The sequence below is a fragment of the Cynoglossus semilaevis genome, chromosome 13, assembly GCF_000523025.1.
Source record: "Cynoglossus semilaevis isolate Cse_v1.0 chromosome 13, Cse_v1.0, whole genome shotgun sequence".
In the NCBI taxonomy this organism is placed as follows: domain Eukaryota; kingdom Metazoa; phylum Chordata; class Actinopteri; order Pleuronectiformes; family Cynoglossidae; genus Cynoglossus; species Cynoglossus semilaevis.
In genome coordinates this window covers 12,061,843-12,089,725 of record NC_024319.1, presented here as the reverse complement: position 1 = coordinate 12,089,725, position 27,883 = coordinate 12,061,843, and the positions used below count along the sequence as shown (strand labels likewise).

Genomic DNA, 27,883 nt, shown 5'->3' with positions numbered 1-27,883 from the left:
ATATAGACATATAGACATATATATATAGTATGTATAGTATACAGTATGTATATACTGTACATACATATAAACTTCTCTAGGTCCATTTTGCTCGTCACACACCATTGGCTTAACTGCATCAAATGTTTTTTGGACAAGAAAATGAATGAAGTCCAGAAACATGAAAGTTTACAAATATTTTGAAATACCACCACAATGTTACGTTTCCTGAGCAGCCACTTAGGCAGAGTAATGACTGAGAATGGCCAAGATTAGTCACGTTGACAGGCATAAAAGAGTTATTTTGCATGCACAAAGTGTTTACAGAGATGCCAGGAGCCGAGCACTTGAAATAACTCTCGGTGTACAAAACGTCTTAAAGCACTAGAAATATTACTTTTAGAAATTTTAGGACAGGATCTAGGAAATGTGTCCTTCATTGGTGTAAAAGGACAGGACAGGTTGTCATCTGGTATAGATCTGTATAGATCTGTTCAACAGTTGGATAAACAACTAAATGTCAAATAAATGTCCAGCCTTAACACAGTCAGAACAATTTAATCATTTGTTTATTTTAACATTTTGATTCCAATGTAAATTTTTGGCTGTGTTGTGGCATATAATACATATAATACAGCATCACTGCATCGGCTCCTGAGGTCATAATAACTCAGGATGTACTCCCGGTCAGCTTTTCTTTAGAAGAGGCAAAAAACAAGTATTATTTATAAAGAGTACTGAAATGCCGTATATTTTATACAGCTGCTCTGAAGGAAGCATCCATTTCAGGTCTGTGCTTTTTCTTACCTTAAAACCTGTTGTATAATTCATGAAGCCGTGCTCCGGTGTTCCAGGATTTTCACACGTAGTTCTCGTTGGCTCTGGAACAAGAAATCACTTATGATGAGCAAAGAAATTGCACCAGAGTAAAAGGGAGTGAGTGCGTGACAGAAGGGCAATCATTGATAATGACGGAGCAATTTCCCTCTGGTGTACCATGTGTGCCACAGGACAATTAGTGAAGTGGCATGGTTACATGAGTGGAATTTTTCCTGCCATCTCAGAGGTTCATTTACCACTAATTCCTCTCCTTTTGAGTCGTTTTTAGTACTACCAGCTCCATTAAAAAAGCAAAATACATGAATATATATTTGTCATTACTTAGAGTAAAACACATGAAACTCAAATATTTCTGGTAGCCCTTTTTCTGTTTCTTTATTTAGGAACTAAGAGATTAACATCTAAGGTCACTCTCTTTGTTAAATGTAAACTAATAACTAGCTTGTTGCCTTCTACATTATTAACAGAAATGTAATCTGTCCAAATGACAGGTTTCTGTCTGTGTCAGTCTGTGTATTGACTGTGGTTTGTTTTCCCAGGTACTATGTCACTTACTTCACTATCATTAGTCAGTTTTAGTCTTTACCTATACATCGTGGTTGAGAGCCACTCCAAGCGCCAACCTCCTGGCACATACGTGTGGCTGATCCCACCAGAACGTAGGGGGCGCTGCAGCTGAAAGTCACCTCTGACTTGAAGATGAAACTGCGACCTTCCCTCCGTCCCTTGGCTGGCAGACCAGGGTCTCCACAGAATGTGGCTACAGGGAAAGCAGTTCAAAACTGACATGATTATCGAAAGGCAAAAAAAAAAGTCAAGAGGTAATTTCTCAAAATCCCATTAAACGCTCTCCTGTGCTCATACAGGATCAGACCGTGATGAAAAGAGACTTTTGGCCTTTTAACTGCAAAGTTTCTATAGTGCTTGATTTATTTCAGCTCACAACCTTAAAAGCTTTCAGTGTCATTTAACAAATCTTTGTGCAGTGAAGGTAAACTGGAGGCGACATCACGTCTGTCGCACCAGAATCCTGGGTCATTTTTATTGCATGTGGGCAGATGCAGTGACACTCTCAGGATGATTTTCTCTGTCAGAGCTTTTTTTAACATTTATTATTTCTCAACACTCACTCTTACGGGTGGATAGTTTAAAGTAGGTGTACATATATTCATCTTGGCAGGAGAGAGGCAGCAGAGGAGGTCATGGCATTCAATTTCACATCAAAAGAAATTAACAAATGAAAAATGTATTTTTCAGACACAGCCCTAAGGTTAACACAACTGCAGCCATCTGCTGCTGCTGCTGCTGCTCACCATGCCACTCATACGATATTGCCTATTTGATGGCACTCTAGCCACCGCCTCGGCAGATGAAAACTTGGATTAGCACCGCTTCCCATTCAATTTATTGCTTATAGACATCTCGTCAAGTTGCCTGGAATAATTTAGGCTGAGTGGGCTTGATGGGGGAAAGAAGACATCCACTTCCTCCTCCTCTGCCAATGTATATTTCAAATTATTTTCTAGTGCATATGCAGTGTATATACACATAGGCATTAACCAATGATAACTGTACGGTCCAGTTAAAGTGACGTGTTGGTGAAGGGAGGTTGAGAAAGTCTCAGTGTGTGAGGGAGCAGATGTGAGGACGAGAGTCACAGCATTCAGTCACACAGCCAGAGCACTGCAGGATCAAGCCAGTAATAAGGCAGGCTGCTTCTCCAGACTTGACATGTGCTGCTGTCAGGAGGTCTGGAGACAGAGATAAGTTCTTGCTTGCTTTCTTCCAAGAAGACAGCAACCAACGGGGGCTTCCCAGAGCACAGCCCTGATATAACAGATATGAGGTAAAAGAGGAGATTCAAATCCCACCCATGCAGGAATGGATAAAAAATAAATAAATAAAAAATTCCAACACCGTTATCTCTGATAAAAATCTATGTATTTGAGATAGATCTTTTCTAGGAATGATGATGTTGTAGCTTCCATCAGAGAACGACGCCCTGAGTTTTCCACTGCACAACACCAAACAGATGGACTGTATCTGATCACAAGGGGCAGTGGTTGATTGTTGTCACTTCTCAGACGACACTGGGGGACTTTGCTTTCAGATGACGTCCACCCCCCCACCTAGACCCCCCTCCCCTACCTTGACCCCCCTATGTTGATAACATACACCAAAACAGATGACATGCACATTAGTCATGAAACTTCAAGCCACTGGGAAATAATACACCCTTTGATAGCCATATAAGGGAAACGGCCCCAGGCCAAACCCAGCTCAGCAAGTTCCATATGTCTGTAGCCGCTGTGTGTATGTTGATTAACAAGAAACAGTGCGAGAAAGAGGGAGAGACGACGGTCCAACTTTTCACACTTGCTAGCAAAGACTCGCTCTTCGTTTGTGATGAATTATAAATACTGGGAAGTAATCAGTATGCAGAGGTCTGATTCAAATTTGAAACCACTGTTTCATCCCTGCAGACACATGAACTCGCTTTGTGAGAAACTGAAATACGCTGCTTCTCTCCCTCTCTTCCCCCATTTGTTTTCTGGGAAATAATGAAAATGCATGTTAATCCAGCTGGGCTGCACATTTTCAAACATGCACTTGCATGTGTTAGTCTCTGATGTGTGGTGTGGTGTGTGGCCATGTAAGCCGTTTTAAGAGCTGCACTTGAAGAATAACATACCTTGAAACAACATTGATTTTCAAATGAGAAGCTGATTTTCAATGCACGTCATCAACATATATGAATATCATGAATCTGTATCATATCTAAGTCCATTTTTATTTTCCTAACGCAAAATTAGAATGTACAGCTCAATATTCATAGCGACAGGTCACATTAGAATGCTAAAAGAATATCGGCTGCAGATGTACGTGACAAGACATGAATGTCATCACATCTACACTATTGAACTGTGAATACATTAGAAGAATTGACGGTTCATCTTTTTGATGGCATCGACTGACACCTAAGAATAATCTGGATTATGGCGCCTGCTGACACAACATCCTTTGCGTTTTTCACACTGAATATTTTACATGTACTAGCATTTAAACTAGCATCTTAGGTTAGGTAACTATTAAAATGTTAAATCTTAAACTGTTTTCCACTGACAAACAATTAACACATTCTGGAACACAAAGGTCAGAAAGGTCATTAGTGTGGCTGTGGTGTTTGTAGGATGGTACTGACCGCCATAACTGCACAAGAGAGCAGGTTTATGGTGAAGAAACTTGCTGGTTTTATGAGCAGATGATCACAGTGACTCAGGACCAGAACCCAGACACACCTGTGCACCTCCATAAAAAGTACACCTTTGTTCTTTTAAGACGTGGTCAAATGGGCAGGATATAAATATTGGAGACAAACAGGAAGTGCAGTAAGAGTGAAGCAGAGTGAAGTATCCCTTTATAAGAAGAATAGGTTGAAAAAGCATCACGCTGGACAAAGTGAACATCCTAATGTGGATTTGTTGGCAGGAGGAAAATGGTGGCAATACACCGATTTTGTAATTGGCGTCACACACATTAATCTGATGTGGCCAAATATGTGCTCCCTGATCTGAACTTTGTTTCAATATCTTCTTCTCATACTGAACTTTCTACATGTGGCTGACAAACTTCTTCTACTGCAGTATACATATGGTACTTCTAGTTATATTTAAGAAGGTTGATTTATCCTGATTAATCACGATTAATTACAGTTAAGTTTTATCAGTATTAACAGTTGTAAACCATCAGTTACCCTGTCTTTAACCAAATCATTATTATTACATTACCACTGCATTCTAAGAAGGCACCATGTGGTTGATTGACAGCTGGATAGTAACTAGCAGTCAGTCATGTACTGCTGCTGTTCATAGTTGAACTTCCAGTCTTTTTTTAGGGAATTCCTCAGGGCTACACTGTAAGTGACTGAGTCAATTTCTTATATACAGAGAATCCTTTCAGCACAGGTAACGTCAATACTGTTTTTGTTAATGTTTTTAACTATTTATCTTAAAAATAAGTATTTGCTCAGAATCCAGAGCTGATATTACCGACGAGTGTAAACTTGACACGTTCTTGATACAGTTTCTGTGACTGACAGCTGTGGTGCTCTGCTCATACCTACATATTTGTATCATACTCCAGGTATAACTCAATGTATCAGATATATATGGTGTGGGTCTTCCTCCACCAACACCATCATTTCTCTCCTACAGCACGTGTGAAAACAGTGCCCAGGACACATCTCCAGGGTGAAAATTGTTCAGTTACAGAATCCACTTAAGTTGTGTTATGTAGCGTGTTGTGTAGGCGTCTAACAGCTCAGTAAGAAACAGCGTATAGTTAAAGACGTGACCCCCATGACACCTGTTTTGCTTCTTTGCGTTACTGTCCTGATCTACTGTATACATTTCACACTCTAATTCAGTTTCTTTCCACCTGGAAACCGATGACTTATTCATGAAGATCTTTAATTTGATTAACGTCAAATAACCTCTGAAGGTGCAGGTAAGTGTATGCATGCATGTATAAATTATTCATATGTACAAGTTGACAAGTTGTTAAATGCCTGTGCATCCGTTTTAAAACTTTATGAAGTAACCTGTTCTGTCATGGCTCTAATAAAATCACTTCTTTATCACTGATGCACTGATGTTGGCCAAGTGTTTTTTTTTTCCATATGATTTTTGAATGGTTAAAATGAGACTCCTCCCCGGAGAAGGATTACATTAAAAATCTTGGCTCATTTACACAGTTTGATCGGCTGTTTCACTTTGGAAGTTTGAGTTTTGGAATCTTCAGTATTGTGATAAGTAAATACACACCAGGAGAGATTTTTTTAAAAAAAACACTGGCCTGTGCATAAGTGAGGATGAATTTTCATCCTTCCAAGCTAATTTGTCACAAATCACCTGCAGCGATCAACAGACACCAGCGATGAAAAATGACAAAAGCTCCACAGAGTCAGACTCATTTCTCCTCCTGTAAATGACTCACGCAAGCACTGAGGCAAGTCTCCACTCCACGTTCCATTCCCGGTGCAGGTCAGGATGGCAGGGAAGGACAACTCGTAGCCCGGCAGGCAGCTGTAGCTGACGCTGGTGCCCCACTCCAGGACGGAGCCCTCCAGCAGACCGTTAGGTATGGGTGGTGGGGTAGGACACGTCACCACTGAGGGCAGAGTGAGGACACAGTTAGAACAAGACTATCATAGAACAACTCTTTGGTAAAGTTCACACTGAGACAATAAATAAAACAAAGTTAACATTAAAGCAAAATAGATCTTACTCCGAGTCCTGTGAATAATAGAGTAGAGGAAACCCAGCCTGAGCAGGAGTCGTCATACATTATAAAATGGAACACATCCATTATTGAAGGACACGCAGGGAGTTTGTCTAATGTCACATCAACCAGTGTTGTGGAAGTTAGTCTTCCTGCACAAACATGAGAATTTAGGATCACAGAGATTTTTACTACCTCTGCACTACTATAAAGATTTAGATCTTTTGGTTATACATGTATATATTGATTTATTTATTTAGACCGAGGGTTCGGAGCTAACAAGCTACGCTGCTTTTCACTCCTTTTCAAATATGTCATTTATTTTGTTTTTGTCCTGCGTTTCAATATTATGGCTCTTCAATTTCATTTCTATCTTATGTCGTGCCAGGAATTAGTTCAGTACTGCAGTAATCAGAAAGCCTTGTACTGTTTGCATATACGGAATAAACAGCACAAACAAATAGACCGTTATATAAAATAGGCACAAACAAATAGACCGTTATATAAAATAAAATGAAATGAAATGAAATTGTAGGACAACAGACACAACAAGGTTTGGAGGTAATTACTGTAATTACTTTGTACTGTAATTACATAGTTTTACTATTGTCTCTGAATTTTCAACTGTGGTATACTTAAAAATGTGCCATTTGAAAATGTCAATAATTTGAATTTTTTTTACAGAGAATGTTTTACACTTCATTTTAATAGAACCGCAGCAACTTTTTCTTTGCTCCCTACACCAACATTTAAAGACATGGTCATTTATTATTTATTTATTGTTAGATATAGATTAGACATTTCAAGGTGTACGCAGTAATTTATTTGGTACACTGTACATCCATTAACATCCAACCTGAGTGTTATTTTTACTGAAGCACCTCAAGTTTCAAATTCCGTCTTGATGAATCCACGGCTTCTATGTGATTTCAGATAAAAAGATATCATCAACGGACAACTATATTTTGTCAGATTTATCGTTCATTCACTGACATTGTTTTTATCTCTCTATTTCTTAAGTTCTGCTGTTGATGTTCCGTGCTTCGACTGGAAACAAACTCATGTTTGTTGTGATTATTGAATAACATCCGTAGAAAACTAGAGAACTCTCTAATGGGTGTAAAAGCCATAAAGTTTCTGCTCAACAAATATCATAAATTTATGTAGAACGCAGCTTGGAGTTTGTTCGGGCACATTCGGAGATGAACTCGTGGGGGCGCAGATGGGAGATGGGTTTTTAGGGATATGAATAAATCAGCAGTTGTTTTTTTTTTTTACACCACTGCTACCTGGCATCAACCTGCCTTTCTGGCCCCAGTGTCTCGTTCCTCCACATAAACTCACACAGTCTGTTTCAAATAGGAGCTGTCAAACAACTGTTAAGGAATAGTAGCTCTGTAGGCCACATGTTAAAGTTGATCCCCTCTGTGCTGCAAGTCGATTGGACTTAAAAACAAAAACAACCTAAAACATGATGAAGATATAACAATTCAACTGATTTAGTTTTCCCACTGTGTATAGTTTCAGACACTGAACTTGTTACTTCTGGATTCTAACCAGATTAGTTTCCATTCACTCGAGACTATCGCCTTCTTTTCCCCAACTGTTCAGTTTGCTTTAATCCAGCTCTAACCTTTTCTTCTGCTAAGACCTGATATACTATGCTGTCTGGCATTCTGCAAAACAGAACTCCTGACATTCTAATGCTCACAAGTGATTTCACCTTCATTAGTTTGTTATTAGTTCCTGGAGGCACATTAACACATCTGATCTTATCTCTGCCTGAATCTAAACTTAGCCTCAAATAAAAAGCTGAATAAACATAATATCTTTTAATTGGATACAGTTTATATCTGGGAACTCAAACTCAAACAGCCAAACTTCATGTCTGCATAAAGAGGCAAAATACTTAGTACTTTAACCCTTTCTAACATATCATCTTTTTAAGACAGATAATGGTTTGCCAACATAAGTTTTATTCTTTCATTCTATTCCCCTCATTCTGGAGACACAGTCTGGTACAAGATGACAATTTGTTCACTACTCCAACAGTATACATGAAGACATGATGTTTAAGACGACGGTGATTTGATTTGTTAATTAATATAACTTGTGTCTTTTGTGACAATTTACTGGAGATTTTTCTTCTTACATCAGTTTCAACAGTATTGGACCTCACGCCTCTGAAACCCCTTAATAAGAGAATTTAAAAATAACAGTACTGACGCCCAGAAATAAATGGAAAAGATAGTGTCCTCACTTTTATAAGTCACGTTAAGCAGCGTGAGTACCGCTCAGCTGAATTTGCCAAACCCAGGATTGAAACTCAATCCTTGCTGGGCAGGATTAGGATGTGTAATCATTCAGCAGCAGCACACTCAAACGCTGCTGCAAATGCTGATGCACCGGCATTAAGTACAAATTTATGCACTGTCGGCATGTGTTCTCCCTTTAAAGAAAAAAATCACTCACTTCATCTCCCTGTCTTCACTCTTCCCTGCCTGGAATATCATCTCATATAATCTGGTGGTATATCGTCAAAACCAATGACAGGATGACAGATGCCCACCATGGTGACATTTTCAAAAGAGCTCACACTCTCTGAACTGTGGCACCTTCGACCTAAACCCAATTTTGTTAAAAAAAGAAGAAAAAAAAAAGGGGGGGTGGGGGGGGCCCCACAAAAATGGCAGTCTTGTTTAAAGCCTCATATGCAAGAAAAGGAAACGGACTTTTTTCCACAGTTCTTTTCAAAGACCTCTGACTGTGTAGCTTGTCAGTGAGAGACATGACATGATATAAAACTGACTAGCAGCATCCTGCCAGGCTTCTCTGACACTGATCCCTGATCTTCAGATACAGCAATGAATCACGACGAGGAAAAAGAATACTATAAAATATACACATGGCTAAAAAAAAGTAACACATCTACAAAAGGTAACAGAGTCAATTCCAATATAAGACTATAATAAATGTCACTTTTTTGTTCTGCTTTTCAAAGATCTAATCTGTGGTTTAATTCATAAACAAAATCTGTTTAATAATAATTTGTACTTTATCGATCTAACACACACATTCTTGCGTAAACAGCAGATCTGCTGCAACAGGCTGCCCCCTGCTGTGTGGTCCCTCTGGGAGAGAAACCCAGGTGATCTCTGCTTGCGAGGCAGCCATACTAACAGCAGCACAGAGCATGAAGGTCATGCACATTCAGCAGTGGTTTCCTCTCAGATTTCAACTTGTGCCTCATGTGAGAGGCTTAAAAAACAAAACAAAGTTATAATCTTTTGTTGCATTTCCAGAGAAGTTGGCCTTGTACAGATTCACTTTTCACTAATAAAAAAGTGCAATTGGGAATTTAAATCTACTCAATATATTTAACCAGCTGCATGAAGACATCTCATTTGCGTCCAGTGTTGCCATCAATCATTTTCAATTGTCTCGTATCATCAGAAAACAGTTTGTTAAATGCACTGCGTCAATGGAGCCTGTGAAGATTAAAACACTGAAATTGTAAACTTAAGTTATCCATCTGCTAACATTTAACATGTTGCACTTCTCCCCACGTTGCACAGATGTTCTTATTGCCCTGCGGACAGTTTTGCAGAGAGAGTGGCAGAGAGTGACAGGACGGACCCTGTGGATCAGCGACGGCTGCGTACAGGTCAGCACCAGCTGACAGTAAACAGGCGGCAGAGGCAGCCAGTGTGTACATCGCTGTGTGTATACACACGGGGAGAGTTGTGTAATTGAATGGCTCCATGTGAGTGTATGCATGCATACTGGAGTGAGATGAGGAGGGTTAAGCTCGGGGGGCTTTGCTCCTCTCCACACCATCCCCATCAAGAGTTGCGGCGCTGCAGCTGAAGTGCCTGAGTTGCCGCCATATCTGTCAAGGGATACTGCCGGGAGATTAGGAGCTCCGCAGACAAATGTGCACAAACACACACACACACTCTTGTCTTCCATTAAGACCACCACGAGTGACAGATGTGCGACCGTTGATTTGTCCAGCACCAAAACACCCCATGGAGCGGGACATGTTAATAATGAAACAAACCCATGAAATATTGCAAATCAGTGTCAGTTTGTGTGATGTAAACCTCCAGACAAGGAGCCTGAGGCGGAGGAGGGGGGAAATACTACAGGGGTTAAGGCTTAAAACTGCAGTTTCTTTAAGGCGATGAGAAGGTAAACGGCAATTCCCTACGAGCGGAGGAGAGAAAATGGTTCAGACTAATTCTGAGTTCATGAGAGCGACTATGCACCGAGGATAACGGCAACCCAAACATCCACTGTATGAGAAGGAAAGCAATCCCATGTTCAAACTGGTGTGTGTTACATTTTTGTGTTACAGTTTTGTTAACAATTCTAACTCCAGCGTGTTTATCGGCCTTATTGTTAGTCACTCACACCAATCTGCTTTTCCTCGTTTCTCAGGAGTCACACCCAAATGACAACCGCTACATTGTAACTACGACTACGAGTGGGAACAGTTTCTTAGCAACAATGAGGTACAATTTGCCTTGTGGGCTTTTTTCTTTTTCTGGTGTACTTTTCAACTGTTCGCTGCACAAGTTAATCTTCCCTGCAGTGCTCATTTTCGGGTGTTGACGGGAGACGTGCTAATCCTTTGCCTTTACTCGAGCGTTGTAAATCACTGGGCGTTGTGCGGCTGACGGCTGTACACAGCTACAGTAGGTTCTCTTGGTGGACGTTTTAAACTTTGATGCTGATCAAACCCAGGAAGTGCCGTGAAGACAATTTTAGAGAAAGCCGGGCTGTAACTGTAGGAGCACAATCAGAGGTGTCCTTGTTGTGAGGAGGAGAAGGAGCAGCAAGCTATTCATCACCAGGCGTCAGAGGAACTTTGAGTCTTGGCTCTGTGCCACCGCAGGTGCACCTCTGGCTGCAGACACGGGTGATGATGGATCTCCTAAAATATTACTTTAACAATGATGGAAAATCCTGAATGTGAACATTAAAACATGAGCTGTTTTTTTGTAAGTGCTTGGATGTAAATATATACATCAGTGACACAGAGTGAAGACCTCGTCAACTATGGGTTTTAGGATGCTGTGAAATACTGCCTTAAATCTTCACAAACTGCTTAGAAAATGTCTGCAGGTCTGAATTCAGTTACATTTTTATGGCTCTCTAGAAGTACAGCTACAAGTGCAGTACCACCGCTGGCCAATAGTGGATGTTTTCCACAGATGCCTATGAAAAAAATGTTTCTTTCACTCAATTATAATTTTAAGTAGAGTTTATGTCTTGAATTTATTTATTTAGCTCTAAATGATTTCACTATTCTGTTGGTTTCATTAAAATAAATGCCACAAAGGGTCCACCTAGTGATTCAGCAGAGTTGCTACACCGGATGCCCTTTGTGATGCAACTCAATTTAGGATTTGGGATGGTTGAGAACTGAGAGCCATCTGGTGGCAGGGAGGAAACCTACACCTTGACCTCTCAAGGCCTGATGAAATATCTGTCTACTACCCTTTCGTCATATTCTTTGTTGTGATGCAGTGATGTTCACTGCTACCTCCAAAAATTACAGCATTTTCATCATTGGTATGACAACTACATGTGGTTTATAACTGGATCACTGCATGCATATGTTACGTGTTGACAGTGCCATATATCAAGTGTAACTTTTTCTATCCGCAAATTTAAATAACTCCTACGACACTATCTGACCACCAGGGATGCACTGTGCCACCTGACTCACTAATATCATTATATCTCAGGGTCGAAAGCATGTATTCTGTATTGTATGTGACAATGTGCTAGCATGCCAAGGTTATTACCGCACTGATGGTTATCAGAGCTGACTCTGCAGCCTGTGAGCCATGCACTGTGTGTTTGTTCAGATCGGTGGCACAAACCATGTGTATGTGTGTGTGTATGTGTGTGTGTGTTTGACGGAGATTGTTGGGATTCATTTTCACTAAAAATTTACCTTGGCACGTTGGCATGGTGCCACTCCAGGTGCCGTTGTTGGTACAGGTCCTTGAGACGGTGCTGTCTCCTTCTATCATCACATATCCTGGCTGGCACTGGAATGTCATGTTCTGGCCCACTGTGAAGTCTTCGCCAAATCTAAGACCACTCGCTGGAATCCCAGGGTCGCCACAGGTAATCACTGGAATTCAGGTCAGACAGAGAAACAGATTCATGTGAATCTAATAAAATCACATAAACGGTAACCAGAGATAACTGCCCCCTCTGAAGCAGAGCTGTCATCGTGGTCCAGCTGCCAGTTTGCTGATGCTTGGGCATAATGTTTTAAATCAAGATAAGCACAATGGATCATCAGGCATAATAGGTCCGCTCTTCTGAGTGGCATTAAACATGCAGGGCATGGCACCGAGTTGAACCCAAAATAAGAAATATCCACTGAAGTTAAAAATACAGCTGTTAGCATATTAGAGTTTAACTGAGTACTTGGATCATTATCCCACAGCAGCTGTTGTACAAGATGAGACAGTGTCCCTATTGTCATGATAATAAAATACTAATGATTGTGTTTGTTCAAATTTTCTTTGTCCAGATTTCCAAATCGTGCAGTTTTAAACCATGAGAGTTGGCACAGAACGACATCAGGTGTCATTTATCCAGTGGAGGTTGATGAAAATGTTCTACCCCTCATTATATCGTGCAGTTCTAATACGCAGTACTTATTATAAAGTCTTTCCTGACTTGTTCACCTTCATGTAAGGAGCCAGTTTGATGCATAGAAGTGTCCCCTGCAAACGCCCCCTCTCTTAAATTAATTTCTGTTTGTTTATTTCCAAGTTGCCGCCAAGGACTTCAAAACTCGGAGACATTCATCATGACCAGGCAAAATTTACTCCGTATCCTGACAGGATACATATGAGAACTGCTAACACGCTGCACAGACAAGAGGCCGGGTCTTCGGGCACTATGTTGTGACTTGCTCCAATAATAAATCCAAACTTCCCAGACGCATCTATTCTCAGGATTAACACGAGATGCAACTCTCGTGTTACGGGCGAGAACAGAGAGTGCAGAGAGAATGTGCGGACTGGGGTCCACTGTATAACCTCGATGTGGGACAGATAGATCATGCCACATGTTTGGTTTTTGTTCAGGGAGTTTTTCTAAAGTTGCAGAGGTTTGCCCTTTGCTTCCTTCTCAGAGATTCCCGTTCCTGTATATTTGTCAGAAGAACAAATTGTGCAGGAGTTGAAACTGATGTTGGGTATAGAACAGGTCACCAAGTTAACTCTATCAAGTATTATAATTTTATGATAGTTTTCTTTTCTACTTACAAAGTGAATGTTCAAGCAGCTTAGGGATTCTAAACATTTTTAAACTACTGAAGCTGTGGTATTGAAAATTTGCACCACCAAAAAGACGAATGAAAATGTTAGTATTCACATCGGCCAAAAACAGAATGCGGTGCAGTTGCTGTTTATCTGCAGAAGGGAAAGAACCCATTCAGTCGGCACAGCACAGAATGCTGCAGGGCTTGGAGTCCAGCATTTTAATTCTTACAAGCAATGCTGCCTTTTATTTTACTACGTTTACCAACTGGCAATAAAGCAGGTTAGAAAAAGAAATTAGTGAAGGCAGGAAATCAGATAGGGAGTTTAAAGAAACACTGCAATAACCTGCTCCCAGTAAGAACTGTATTTAAATGGAGTTCAGCTGGTAAACTGGTGGCTTCACATCCATCAACATCTTTACATAGTCTGGTGTGTGACTATATGTGAATGGAACTTTGATTACCAACACAGGTTACTGCAGAACAGTAACTGTGATCTAGTTGGTCATAAATCTGTTGATTGACTGATTTTCTCAGAGTTTTGTTCTTTTTTGTTCTTTTTTCAATCGTTTCACCTCGTTACCTGTCTTCCAGCAGAAGAATCCAATCACAGTGTGTGAGTGTGGGCATTTAAACTAGTAGTAAAAGGAGCGGAGAATGTCATAAACAGGAGATAAACATCAGTGGGATCATGATGCGTCTCCCCCAATAATCACTGTGTACAGTTTAGTTTATTTAGTGCTGTATGGTTTGAGCTCACACCTCACTGAGCAGGTCTCCTCACTAATACACAAACTTCAGCTGACGCCAGGGTCCTTCACTCCCCCTCTGTAAATCTCATTTATGAACCATCTTTTTACCGAGCGTGTTTGAGAAATAAAAATGGAAGGACTCCAACTTCTCCTCCCCTCCAGTGACGTGACTCTGATCCGGTGAACCTACATCACTGATTACCAAATGAAACGTGGAAATGATTGTCTCCATATAATGAAGGCAACACAGGGACCATTTTTGCATCGTGTCCATGAACTGACCATGAGAATATAACTCGGAGCGATAGCCTACAGGAAAATAACAGTATTACGTTTGGTGATAAGTGAGTTTTAAAGTAGGGGAGAAGGGGCATGGAAGCCATTACTCCTTTCTGCTTGTTTGGTCATTATTATTCCCTCCTTCGCCCTCTCTGTGTATATCTCCACAGAGACTCATTTCTTTCCAAAATTGAAAATTATGCCCACGCCATTTATCTTTCCTTGTGATTCAATAACAAGTATAAAGAATGAGGAAGGCAGAATATGGTGATTCTCAGAGGGAAGAACAGTGTGTAATTTTGTTTGATAGTCTTCCTGCTGTAATGTGAATATAGATTGGCATACTTCTTGATTATTGTGAGGCCCATTTCTCAAAAAGTATCTCCGAGTATTGAACACTTGTGGGAGAGGGGTTGGCTCCATGAGATTTATGTGCTTCTCCACATCGTGTGCCTTAATTTAGCAACGGCTTTAATCAATCAGTTCACGTCATTATCGGAGAACTATGAAGCAAAACTATGGTCTTAATTTCTGACAATCATAAATCCCATCTGTGGTGTTTATCTGTGCTTCAGAATGTTGTTTATGCGAGTTTCTGCGAGTATTTATTTTTCTCACAGAACACACACCATATTCATTACCAACTTACTGTTCTAACACATTCAGATTAAACGTAGCTCATATGCCACAGAAGTGTCCGCTCTTTTCTACCGGTAGCTCTCAAACTATGGTATGGGTACTGCTGGTGGTACTTAGGGTCCCTCTAGTGGTACGCAGACAAATGTATTTTCTTTGTTCTTTGGTTATTCTCAATCAGGCATGGACAAACTACAGCCTGTGGGCCAGATGTGGGCCAGATGTGGTCCACTGCGAATCCTAATCCGGTCAGCAAAAATCTGGGAAAAGTATGGTGAAGACTGATGTCAGGATCTGTGCATAAAAAGCTTACATGTGCAGTTTGGAGCCATGCCCGACCATGTGCCGTTTGCCAGACACTGTCTTGTAGGAGAGCCAGTGAGGTAATAGCCTTCCATGCAAGAATATACAATAGAGTGGGAGAAGGTTGTTCCATCCACCCGGGAAACACGGCCGTGAGTAGGGGTCCCGGGATTAGCACACTGTACCGCTGGAAAAAGGGAGAGAGAGAAGAAAAAAGAGGAGCTGAAGGTCAGAGGTATGAAAAACAGAATGCAATTTTCTAATTATCATATCAGTGATTTACAAAGCTGAGGGTTGAGACTCCCTCTGGGGGCAGCGCGATGATTTTCAAAGGTTCCATGCATGGGTGTCAAAGTCACAATAATCTTTAGGCCAGATTTATACAAAGCAGGAAGGGGCAGGCGGTGTGGGGGGGATTGTTTTTCATATAAATACCCTACATATACTCAATGAAATTGACTGCATATAAAAGATTACATTAAAGTCTGATAGGAATTAATTTAATTGAACAAACATGTTTAATTAAATGCAAATATTTATAACATGAATGAAAAATGTAAATATATATTATATACTTTTGTAAAATATAAAAATTTAAAAGAACACAAAATACATACATTTACATTTGTGTTCATAATCAAGTTAAAATATAGACATGTAAACTTATTTTACACTGTATAATTGTAAATATATTTTATTATAAACGCTGCATTTCAGAATCTATTGGCCAAGACACGCTCTCCCGCGGGCCACATCTTTGACACCAATGATCCAAATGGAATGCGTTTCTAGCTTTCAGCCAAATAAACACTTTCCAGATAAGATCTATTATCACTCGCATGTTTCGATTTCAATGACACTGTAAGGCAGATTTATGCAGCATTAGAGTTTATCTCAAACAAGCAAATAAGCAAAACCGGTGCCGTCCCACAACAAACCCATATCTAATTACAAATCAGCTACAGGTAACCACTGTGACGTTTGTAAACTGTGGAGTGTCGCAGCAAACGAATCGTACCAATCTTTATGTCAGTACACGTTACTGTGAATATGTATATAATAACATATAATCATATTACATCAACTCTCACCAGTGAGTTCAACATGAGGTAAACACACTGTAGTAACTTTGAAGGTCAAACCATCTCAGATTTGGAGCCGTCTAAAGCACAACCTGACCTCCGGTGTTACATTAGGTGTGAAATCCTTGTGGCTGGCGGTCTCTGTGGAATACTAAAGTGTTAGTCATTTATAACAGAAAGCTCAGGTTATGGCCTTTTCCCCTTAGACGACAGGCAAACTTTGTCCTTGTCGGGAGTAAAGAGTTCAAAGTTTTTAATGTGGTTTTCTGTTTCAACAAATCACGTGTCATGATTTGATCTTTAAGTGAAGTCAAGCCTAATGTGCTGGAAAAACGGAAGAAATAGACACATTGGTGAAGCAGTTGGTTTCAATTACCATACTACAACAGCCATGCACATACACGCAGCTCAAACAAACTGCTTATATTCAAAATTGATGTAAATACACACAAGGTCGTGTACACGTGAGAACAAACTGACGAATGATAGACTTGAAGGCTTCCTGTCCTAATTAGTCAAGACAGGCGAGAGAAATGCAAACTAGACCTTGATGGCATATTGTGAGATGGATATTAGGCTGAATATCCACATCGACTGTTCTCCAGAGACTGTTAAAAGGTTGTGTATAACGGATGGATGGGCTTTAACGTTAGACAGGGCTTTAGATCAGAGAAAGGCAGCGTTCAGGCTTCAGTGGATTCCTACTCCACCCTCCCAAGATGGAAAAATGGGAGGGTGGGATAAAACAATCTTTAAATCAGAGGTTCACTAGAGAGGCTGTGAGATAAATAATAATAATAATAAAAAAACAAAGTTGGTGAAGGGTTGGCAGCTTGGACAGAGAAAGGCCACCACACAACAAGACCGACTCTTTCCTTACAGAAGGCGAGTCACGCAGGAAGCCAGGGGAAAAAGTCCAACATCAATGGAAATGAAGGATAAAAGAGCAGGGAAATATGCACAAAACATGAGAGGTGGAATAAAAGTCAGATACACAGAGAATAGTTCAGAGGGCCTTGCATTTCTCTGTCCTACTAAAAAAACCGACATTGGTACTCAGCCAAGCTACAACAGGCAGTAGGTAGAGGAGAGGATGAGCGCTGCAACATTTGCCTCAATATCGAGTTGACCCTTGAGGGTAATTTATGCGAGATTTAGAGGCGGTGCTCTGTGAACCAATATCTTCAAAATCCACAATGATTCATTTATCAGCAACCAAAGAGAGCTTGGCTTTAGGTGTCTGGAATTAATGCATTTTTTTAACAATATATGGAAGCCAGGCACAGTAGCCCGAGCTGGCAGGAAATACACGACTGCAGCAGAGAGATACTTATCCATCTGGTGCAATACTGAGTGGGCCTCTGTGTGTGTGTAGGTGTGAATTCACACCAGCGCTGATCTGTGAATCCAAGTTGTTGCTTTGTTGTTGATGATTGTAGCAAAGTTTGTAGAGATACAAGGGTTCAGGGTGAGATTTGTCACCACACAGTGTCTTCACACAAACAAGAAGACTTTTTTTTCTCTCTTTTTCTATTTATTTCCTCCAGGCACAGAATGATCCAGATTATTATGAACACAAGCTCACCTGATGATTTCTGTTATTTTCTGATATTGTGTTTTATAAAGAATGATTATTACATTCATTGATGGCCATTATTTATTTTAAACAGTGTGCTTTTGCTGTAAAAGTGATGCACACTCCCACATGGCTGCAACCTTAATTTGTTATCCAGCAAGATCCAAAGAGTTTAGGAGTTTGGGAGAAAATATTTAATAAAAAGTTTATTGAAATCAGAGATGCAGTGTTAGTGTGGGGGAGAGAGTCAGAAGCAAATACAAATAGAAATAATAATAATAGAAATTTGGTAAAGGTTAAGCCACTAGAGCAAAAGGGTTTTGGAAAATAAAATTATTAAAAAGAACAGACTAGTGTTTCTATTTGTATATGGGATAATATATATATATTAACTGTTTAGTTAGTTTCATGCACAAACCCACAGTTTTAAAACAAACTTATGGTTTGGTAAATTAAACTGGTGTAAAAAAAACCCACATTTATTCATGATAATTCATTTGTGAAACTAAACAGATTACAGCTTCTAGGGAAGAATGATACGTAGCGTTCATCCAACCGTCCATCCACGTTGCTTCAATATACAGTCAACAAACATTAATGTTAATGTAAATAACTTACACACACCGAATGAAAGAGTTCTTGTTTCACCAAAGCATCTAGAGCATTAAATACCATCTCAACATTGAGCATGTACTTGTGGTTGCTTCAACTTCTGGTCTGATCCCTGCCATCAGACCAGTCCGACTGAGAGCATGGTCAAAATGATGCTGTCGCTCTCAATGAATTTTATTTATTAGTAAAACGATTAGATATGGCTGTGTTTGTGCTGCAGGCTGCAGACCGCTGCCCAAGAAGTAAAATTTCTGCTACTTTTACAGAAAGTGTGTGAAAGTCTCAGGCTGCAGACCGCTGCCCAAGAAGTAGAATTTCTGCTACTTTTACAGAAAGTGGGTGAATACTACAATACAATGTTAAGATATACATTTTTAAACAGCTTCAGATCAAATCACTGCTAAAACTACATAATAAAGAAGGACCTGGCCTGAAAATACAGGCTTTTGTTACTGAAGGAAAAATGCTTCTGAAAATTGTTCTATTATCCAAGAGGAACCACATATTTCTTTGTTTATACAGTGACTCACTGAGCTTACGTATGAGCAGCAGTGTGTGTACGTGTGTGTGTGAGATCTTCCTGCATGAATCATCTCTTGTTTCATAAATAACAAAGGCATTTTTGAAAAAAATTCCTTACGTTTGCAGAACGGCTGTCGGCCTGACCAGGTCCCGTTGGGAAAGCAAATCCTCTCTGCTGAGCCGTACAGTGTGTGTCCCACTGCGCAGGTGAAACGCACCTTGCTGCGCACTTTGAAGTTCCCCGCCTCCCTGCTAGCATGAGCAGGTGTTCCAGGATCTCCACAGGTGCCGCCTGAGTCGCCTGCAATAGAAAGGATGAATGAGGATCAACTGGAGAAGGATCAATGGAAGGAAGTGGAGATGGCTTCCAGTGGAACTTGTGTAGGTGCTTGTTCCGGAGTTTGCAGGAAATTACATTGTTATATTGTTTGAGGCCTATCAAGCCGTGGGACCTCTGGGGAGTTCTTACGCTATAACAGTAAATCCTTGGAATCTTCTGGGAAGCCACAATAAAACAAATCACATAATGTAATGATGAGCAGCTGTGAGCAGACCAATGAAGACCTTTAGCTGCTTGACACCGAGAGCCTTCTGTCCATAAAAGACAATAAAAGGCAACCAGCTGTGATGATGACACATCATGGACACAGATTGACATTTGAAGCTTCTGTGTTTTTCATCTCTCATGTCTTTTGTCAAGGATCATACAGTGCTCTCTCTCAGTGTGGTGCGCCACCTACTGTAGGCTGAACCATCATGAATACATTCAAGAAGGACGTCATAGTCTGTTGTTAATGCTCTGTTCATGGCCCTCTGCAGAATGGCCTTAAAATGGGACATGTCTGAGTCATGGATGTCAAGCAGTGATGGAACAGAGGCAGGATGGTGTTAATGCAAAGCCATGAGAACTGCGAGTTCCATGTTGTGATGAAAAATAAACTCACCTAAGTGATGTGCAGCCTAATGAGGTTTTGTGAGTTGGGGCGGAGGGTCTACTTTTACATTCATTATGGTAGTTTTAGGAGGATAGAAAAACAAATTACACTTTAACTGAGGCCCGTCTCATTCACTGAGAGAAATAAAAGCAGTCCAGAAGAGAGAAACACTACTGCAGTAGGCTTCACTTGAACTCAGACAGACACTTTCACTTCACAAGGTAAAACATTTTTACAATGGATTCTGGGATGTGACTTGTTGCTGGCCACTACACACTGGTACTGAAAAGCAAACAGCCTTGAGTTTCTAAAATGTACACGCTCTGCTTTCAGGAATTTCAATGAGGCCCTGTCCAGCTTGGTTGTTTGGCTGTTCTTGCTTGCACAAAGGTTACAACGTTGGAGTTTTATGAAATTATTATTTCTTATTTTCTCAGAGGGAAGCTCCCCAAGGCTTAAATGAAACTCAGCCAATCCTGTTAATCCTTACATTGTTTGACTACTAATTTGATTTTAACCACAGCTCTGCCCCTTTTACTGCCACCTACTGGGTGTATTTTACATTGGTATCAGTTTCCCTGATCACTCGCAAAAGAAAGACACAAACATACAAATCACAATATAACAAGTTTCTGAGACTAAAGAAAAAAAAATCTGTAGTTTGTTGTTTTACAAATCCCCCACTGTACCTTTAAGGCCATGGTAAAATTGGTACATACGTAGTAATATAATGAGATGCATGAAATATGTAATATACACAAACAGACAGTCACTGCCTGTGTGCCATACACTGCCGTACATCTACACAGAGCAGCAAACCACAGCCGTATTACAGGGCGTGTTGACTAAGCCTTGCTGCACAAACACTAAGCTCATAGCTTCCACACACATTCTCCTGCTCACAAGTGCACATTCTGAATGAACCAGGTCAAAGGCGATTGGCTGTGGTTAGCAAATATACATGTGTAACGTGGCTTCCGTGGCATGTACGCGACATGAGGAAGACCCCGGTGTCTCTCACTGCGTGTTTATGCATACGCTGCTCTTTGTGAGTGTCTGACAGGGAAGCTGTGCTCAGTTGTTGCTCTGCTGACTACATTCACTCGTATTTGTGTGCACTGCGTCGTTGGAGTGTGTGTACAGTACATCCCGCTGCATCTGTAAGTGCTTCGTTAGTTTCCTTTAGTTAGACCAGGCAGCTCATCTTGGCTCAGGATGCTCCGTGACAGCTATAATCTCACTAATTGGGATGGCTGTGGATTTGGTTTGAATCTGAGTTAATGTCCGTCCACCAGGCGGCCTTTGTGAAGAAATAATAAGGCCTTCAACTCAGCCATGCAACAGATGAGGACAAAAGGGGAATGGCTTGGCGAGCAGTTTTAAGCCCTCTCTAGCTAATTAACAAGGGAGGACGGATGAGAGGAAGGGTAGATGCATGAATGAGAGCTGTAGCTAATGCTCGGCTTCTTTTTCTCTGGCCTACGTTTGTTGACAGGAGAAAGTATAATGAAGCTTTTTTAATAAGCTGTATCTTCATATTTTACCCATTGAAAGAAACCAAAGAGAATCTTAGAAACCCGCTGAAATAAGTTGTTATGGCTGGCAATTTAATTTTTACCCAGGGTGAACCTGCCTGAGAAAACTCATAACACCCATCAAATCCAAAGCACTTTGTCGAAAACATAAAAAAAAAAAACCAAAAAAACTTTTGAAGTCAAATTCATTCTTATTTTCTCCATTAAAACCTAAACGCCAATCTGACATTTATTTGATTATTTTTTTTAACATCATCAGAAAGAAATACTTTCACCTTCTGGCACGAAACAAATAGTGTGCAGAATATTAATATTTAATTAGAAGTTGTTTATTTAATGTCAATTATAATCAGTGAAGTGTTTCAATTTAGTTTGACAGTTAGGAGATATTTATTTTCTAAGCGCCTTCTATCTAAAACTAACACCTACATTCATTTAATTATTAGCTTAAACTTCACTGTATCATCAAAAAGTTTGTATTAATTAATACTTCTTGTACTTTATAGTTGTGTCAGTTTGAAGTTTATGTTGATTTTTGAACTACGTAGTTTAGTTTTAATAGCATTTTTACTAGTCTACCGACTCTTCTGGAAATAGATTCTAGAGCAGCTGTTCGATGGAGCTACTGTTACAGTCCAAAGTAATTCAATTTGCTTTTTTGTGGTACAAACGCAGGACATGTAATCAAGATCCATTTTATCTACTAAAGCCTGACACAGCGCAGCCTTTTGTCTTCGGCTTGGTGAGTCACAGCATCATTTATTACGGTTAAATCCCCCGATCACTGACCCGGTGCTCGTTTTCTGCTGCACAAATTCCTCCACAGGGGTTTATTCTCTAAACAGCCATTGCAGTTTGACAGTTTAAATACTTGGGAACATTTCCATGTTGGCTTCACATATCTCAGTTCTCAAGTGATAAGTTGAGTGTGATTAGGTTTTGGACAAGTTAAATCAAATGCACTTAATGTAATTTGGTATTATATATTTCCTCCAGAATAAAAGCAGAGTGGGAGTGCGTCAGATTCCTTCAGACAAAGCCGAAGCAGTGGAGCTCAGTGTCAGGGACACAAAACTTGGAGTGAGAGATAAAATTAAATATCATCCAAAATTACAAATCATTACTTTGAAAGAGGCCCGTTTATCAAAACAGCGGGGTGCACATGGAATCATCTCAATAATAGATGCAAAATTGCTTCAACACTAGGTGCTCCAAAAAGGGGAAGAAAAAAAGAAGCAGCTCCAAAAACAGTTGTAATGATCAAGCCAAGAAACTATTACGTTGATCACAGCGGGTAATTATTTTGGCTGGAACAAAGACGAGTTCGTGCTACTACATCTCAGTGTTACTCCTTCTATTGTCACAACTCTAAACCACTACGGAGAGGGAAAAATAGATTCAAGTCTGTGGAATCTCACATTCTCTTCCAACTGTCTGTTGAAGCCCACTATTCCCTCTGCGCTACAAACCTTTCCAAGTACATAAAAAAAGAACATTAAAGGTGAACAGACAGTTCATGCACCGGTTTGAAGGAAACTCTGTTATACAGGTCCGATTATTTCAGGTCAAAGAGTTGAACAAATCAAGTGAAGGTTCCGTAGAGAGAGGGAATCCACTTTGAATGGTCAAGAATGTTTAAGCGCGATGGGAGGAAAGTGAGCAGTGGGGATTAGGCAGTTTTCAGAAATTCACTCTGAACTCACACCTGTCTTTTAGGAATGTCAGACACAGGTGCTACAACTGAATGTAATGAAAACAAATTCAGTCACAATCCTCACATCTGAACATTTGCTTCTGCCCATTCTTCAGTGGAGACATGAAGTCAAGTTACGGACCGTGAAGAGTGACGGGGAAAAGGTTTGGTTTATTCGGCACTGGCTCGATGTTCATTACAGCAATGAAGACGCAAATCACACGAGAGCCTGGTCTTCAAGTGAAATAGTAAAACTGTTGAGTGGGGGGAATTGGAGGATAATGGTGGCAGAAATATAATGCAAGTCCGCTATGCAAATAAATCATGCAGGAGTTACACGGAGTCTGAGATCTGACCACACTGTGCAGCATTTTGTGAATGTCACAAAGGCACTGAGAAAATATTTCATTAATGCCAGGACTCCCTGGACCAGCAGTGCTGTGTGTACGTATGATAATGGGCTTCAACTTTCAACATTTTGCCAACATCTGTTCCTTAATTACAACGTTATCTGGCACATTATATATCTGCACAGGAGTCCATTCTCCTGCGTTTTTTTTTTAAAGCATTCACGAAATTTATACAACTCAGCAGCAACTTGCCTCCACAAAAAGGATGTCGTGATTAGTCTGTGTAATATGCACACGCTGCTGTGAACAGTTCCACTTCTTACTGCTACAGAATAGTTCTCACGGAAACTGCTGACTGTGAATATGTGGGAAACCAAAACTTTTTTTCTGAAATAAAACATTTGGCTGGTGATTTTATTTTATGTTCTGAAGACGACAAATGGAATTCCATTATTTTACTGAAATAATACCAAGAATATACTGGAAATGTTGACTTTAAAAACTTTAAAAATCTATTAAATGACCATGAAATGATGATTAATATACAATACATTTAACAACAGACGTTCTGTTACCTGAGCAGTGGGGCAGTGGACCACTCCAGTGACCGTTCAGCTGACAGGTGAGTGATGAATCTCCCATTAACTGATGTTCTCCAGAGCAGGAGTAACGCACTGTGGAGCCAAAGGTAAACTTCTCTCCACTCATCACTCCGTGGGGAGGAACACCTGGGTGACCGCAGTCCACCTCTACATGAGAGAGTGGAGAGAAGAAGTTAGTTTAGACATGGAGCTGTCTCAACCAACCATCATTGACCAAACTGAGACCAACGTCCGACCAGCTTCACATGTTGCAGGATAATGAGTGTACGATGAAGTGACTGACACAATGGTCAAATAGACTGTGAGGGATTTATAATAGTGAGGACAAGGACCAAATACATCTACCTGCTGTTATTTGTCTTCAGGACCCCCCCCCCAAAAAAAAGTTTTTTGTTGTTGTTGTTAATAGGAATGTTACTTCATCTTGATTGGTCACAATTAATTGTAATTAATCCACAGCTGCCGTGTTTTTATTTACATTAATTATTAGTCATATTTCAGACACAAACTGATTAGAGAATTAAAACTTTAATATTAAACTAGTCTAAACTCATCACAAAATAAAACATGTCTTCACTATGAATTATGTTTTTCACTAGATTTGGCACAAATAAGGAAGCAACGAGCCACCCTGAACGGTTGAAACTCAGAGTTAACCTGCTGATTCAGATGTGCTAATTCTTTGACCTTTTCAATCCCACTTATATTTTGCCTCAGCCTTTTTCAGCGTTTTTTTTTCTTATTTTCTAACAAAAGCTGAGATCAATTTTAAACTAAAGCTTTTAGTTTTGACCTTAGTTTCATTTGACCACCACAGAAAATAAGACGTGTTCACCGACTATAAACTGCGTCAGCTTTTAGAACCAGTCACATCTTCACAGCACATCAGTCCACACTGCCTTGATGTATAAGCAAATTACCACCTTGTCTAAAAGGTGAAACAGGAACAGACCGCTGTGCTTTAATTGTTCAGACAGAAATCCGTGTGCCTGCCAGACTCAGCTGCTGAGCAGAGACTGCATGTACTATTGGATGTTCAATTAAATTAATAGGTAAATTCCTGAGCAAGGGCTACAATCTAATTTGGCACAACACCCTGTCTGTAATACTTTATAATTTTCTGACCTTAATAAATGATTGTAGGGCCTGTCAGATGCGATTAGTCCCATAATGCAAAGTAAGCTTCTGAAATGTTATGGAGTTATTTTCTCGGCAGAGACACTTATGCTCACAGCCGTGAACAAACGTCCTTAATTGCTTTGTTTGACAAAGCGAAAGTTGAGACTGAACAAAAAAATGGAAGTTTACCGCTGATGATTCCTGTAGATATAGAGTATGCCATTGGCAGTTTAGGTTAGATGGATGGATGGATGGATGGATGGATGGATGGATGGATGGATGGATGGATGGATGGGTGGATATATAGAAACAGTCTTATGACATTTTCTCTCATTTCTCAATCAGACAATGTGCAGCGTAGCCATGAGCTACAGAGGCGGTGACATTACACAGATGCTCCCAACGCAGCATACGGAAACTTGTACCATTAGAACTACAGAAGCAGGCGAAGGACAAGAGAAAGACGATGATCAATGAAAAGTAAAAGTTCTTTCTTAATGTGACTTTTATTAAAAGTCTATTAATTGAGGAGGAGTCGGATAATGGACACGCTTCTGTACAGATTCTGGACAGATTGACGATAAACAAATGAACAGCATTCATCAGAATTAGCCTGATTCTGATTCATCAATTTAAAATAATGGGCAGATGAGGAGGTTCAGTACCGATGCATTCAGGTAGAGGTTTGTCCCAGTGTCCCTCTGGCTGGCAGGTGAGCACCGACGAGCCGAACAGGTAATATCCAGGGTTGCAGTCGTAGAAGACCACGCTGCCAAATGTGAAGTTGCCGTGCTCGATCTTACTCTCCCGTATGGAGTTGGCAGGGATACCAGGATCAGTGCAGTTTACAACTGTGTGGAAAGGGACAGGAGACGAGGAGAAAAATGAATTCTTCTCAATATATTCAGCCAGTTAAACATAATGAGAGGGAAATATAGGCAGCCGTTCCATTCATTTTAATAGGTGGAAAATCAGGTGTTTTTCAGTGTGATTTTCAACAAATTGCCCGTTAGAAAAACAGTGACAATAATTCTTGTCCCCAGTATTCCTCTTACAGATAGATCTATGTTTACAGATTCAGCACCACATAAACACGGACACACTCTTCATCATATAACAACTGTTATCGATGGATGGAGGGATGAAAGACACAAAGTTGGATGGAGAGAGAACAGATCAATACAGAGGAAAAAACAGCCAGAGCATGACATAAGGAGAGATGGAGTTAGAGAATTAACACAAAGAGACAGCACACTGACTGATGTACATCTGTTACTGCATTAAATACTGGCCAGGAGCTGGCATCCAGCAGTGTTGTGTTGTGTTACTGTCAACACATATGGAACAATGAGCACTGATGATAATCGAATCGTGGTGGAACAGAACAGCACTTTAATTGTTTATTTCTTTGGAGAAGAAACTAGTGTTGACACTAATGTGTATGCATTGCAAACCTAACTTTTTTTTCCTCTGAGCTCCGGCTTCTTAATTGTCACTGAAATGATCATTTCGATTGCAAAGTGTAGAAAACTCTGGTCTCTATGCAGAACTTCAAATGTGTTTTGGAAACAACTGTCACTGTGTACTCCGTGTACTTTGTGAGTGCCAACTTTTGCTCTGTGTAATGAGCGCGAACAGTGGTAGCGCAAGACTCTGCATCCCAGCCGTCTTACTGACGGATTACTGATGCCAATCTGGTTTAGGTTTTACCTGTGTTCTCGTCTGAAAGGCACCGAGACATGCAGTGGAGTGACGACAGGTTTTGGCTGCAATGTCTGCATTATCTTTCACAAAAATATATTAAGTGATTTTTTTTATTGCGTTACCTACACGAATGTTACCTAAATTAAAATATGAATGTCTGTAATTAAACACAATATAAACCTTTAGATCATTCTATACAAAGCAGCAAAGATGAGCCAAGACAGAATAGTTGACAAAATAAATCAATGTTGTCTATGTCCCGACACTGGGCTCTTATTGGACAATCCAGTTGTCAGTCAAAAGCAGTATCAGTTATTTCCTGTTATGAATCAATCTTCTATTATTCTCTAAATTAGTTTGGAAACAGTTTTGACACAGGGAACAGAACTGTTTTGGGTTCTTGAAGAAATCTCACCTCTCATCCAAGAGGCTTCTTCACTTCCAACCGACTGTTCTGGTACTTAACCTGAATGGAGAGTCATTATAGTAAAACAAAGCCGCTGACTGCACCCCGACCCAGGGGAAGGATGTTGTATTCACCTGGGTCGGGCTGTTAAAGAGGGGTTGAGTGAGTCACACAGTCAATACATTTAGAAAAACCTCTGCTTTGTTTTACCCCAACGACTCTCTATGTGGGTATTCAGCCTCTGTGAGGATAAGTACCAGCATTTTCCAGCAGTCAGTCAGAAGTGAAGAGGTCTCCTGGGTGAGCGATGAAACATCTTCAAGAAACCAAAACAATCAAGTTGCATTTGTCTTAGCAGCTTCCAGAATAATAAAAGATTGATTC

At 40.3% G+C, this 27,883-nt stretch overlaps 1 protein-coding gene across 1 annotated transcript in view; it reads right to left on the bottom strand.

The window, feature by feature from the left end:
- Nucleotides 1-27,883, bottom strand: part of LOC103388616 (CUB and sushi domain-containing protein 3) — a 189,517-nt gene that overhangs the window by 13,193 nt on the left and 148,441 nt on the right. The window contains exons 55-62 of the mRNA XM_025061476.1: nucleotides 26,055-26,240; nucleotides 24,244-24,417; nucleotides 19,274-19,456; nucleotides 15,374-15,550; nucleotides 12,065-12,247; nucleotides 5,815-5,988; nucleotides 1,406-1,579; nucleotides 787-860 (exon numbers count right to left, since the gene is read on the bottom strand). Of these exons, the coding sequence (XP_024917244.1) occupies nucleotides 787-860; nucleotides 1,406-1,579; nucleotides 5,815-5,988; nucleotides 12,065-12,247; nucleotides 15,374-15,550; nucleotides 19,274-19,456; nucleotides 24,244-24,417; nucleotides 26,055-26,240 (1,325 nt within the window). The remainder of the gene's footprint in view (nucleotides 1-786; nucleotides 861-1,405; nucleotides 1,580-5,814; nucleotides 5,989-12,064; nucleotides 12,248-15,373; nucleotides 15,551-19,273; nucleotides 19,457-24,243; nucleotides 24,418-26,054; nucleotides 26,241-27,883) is intronic.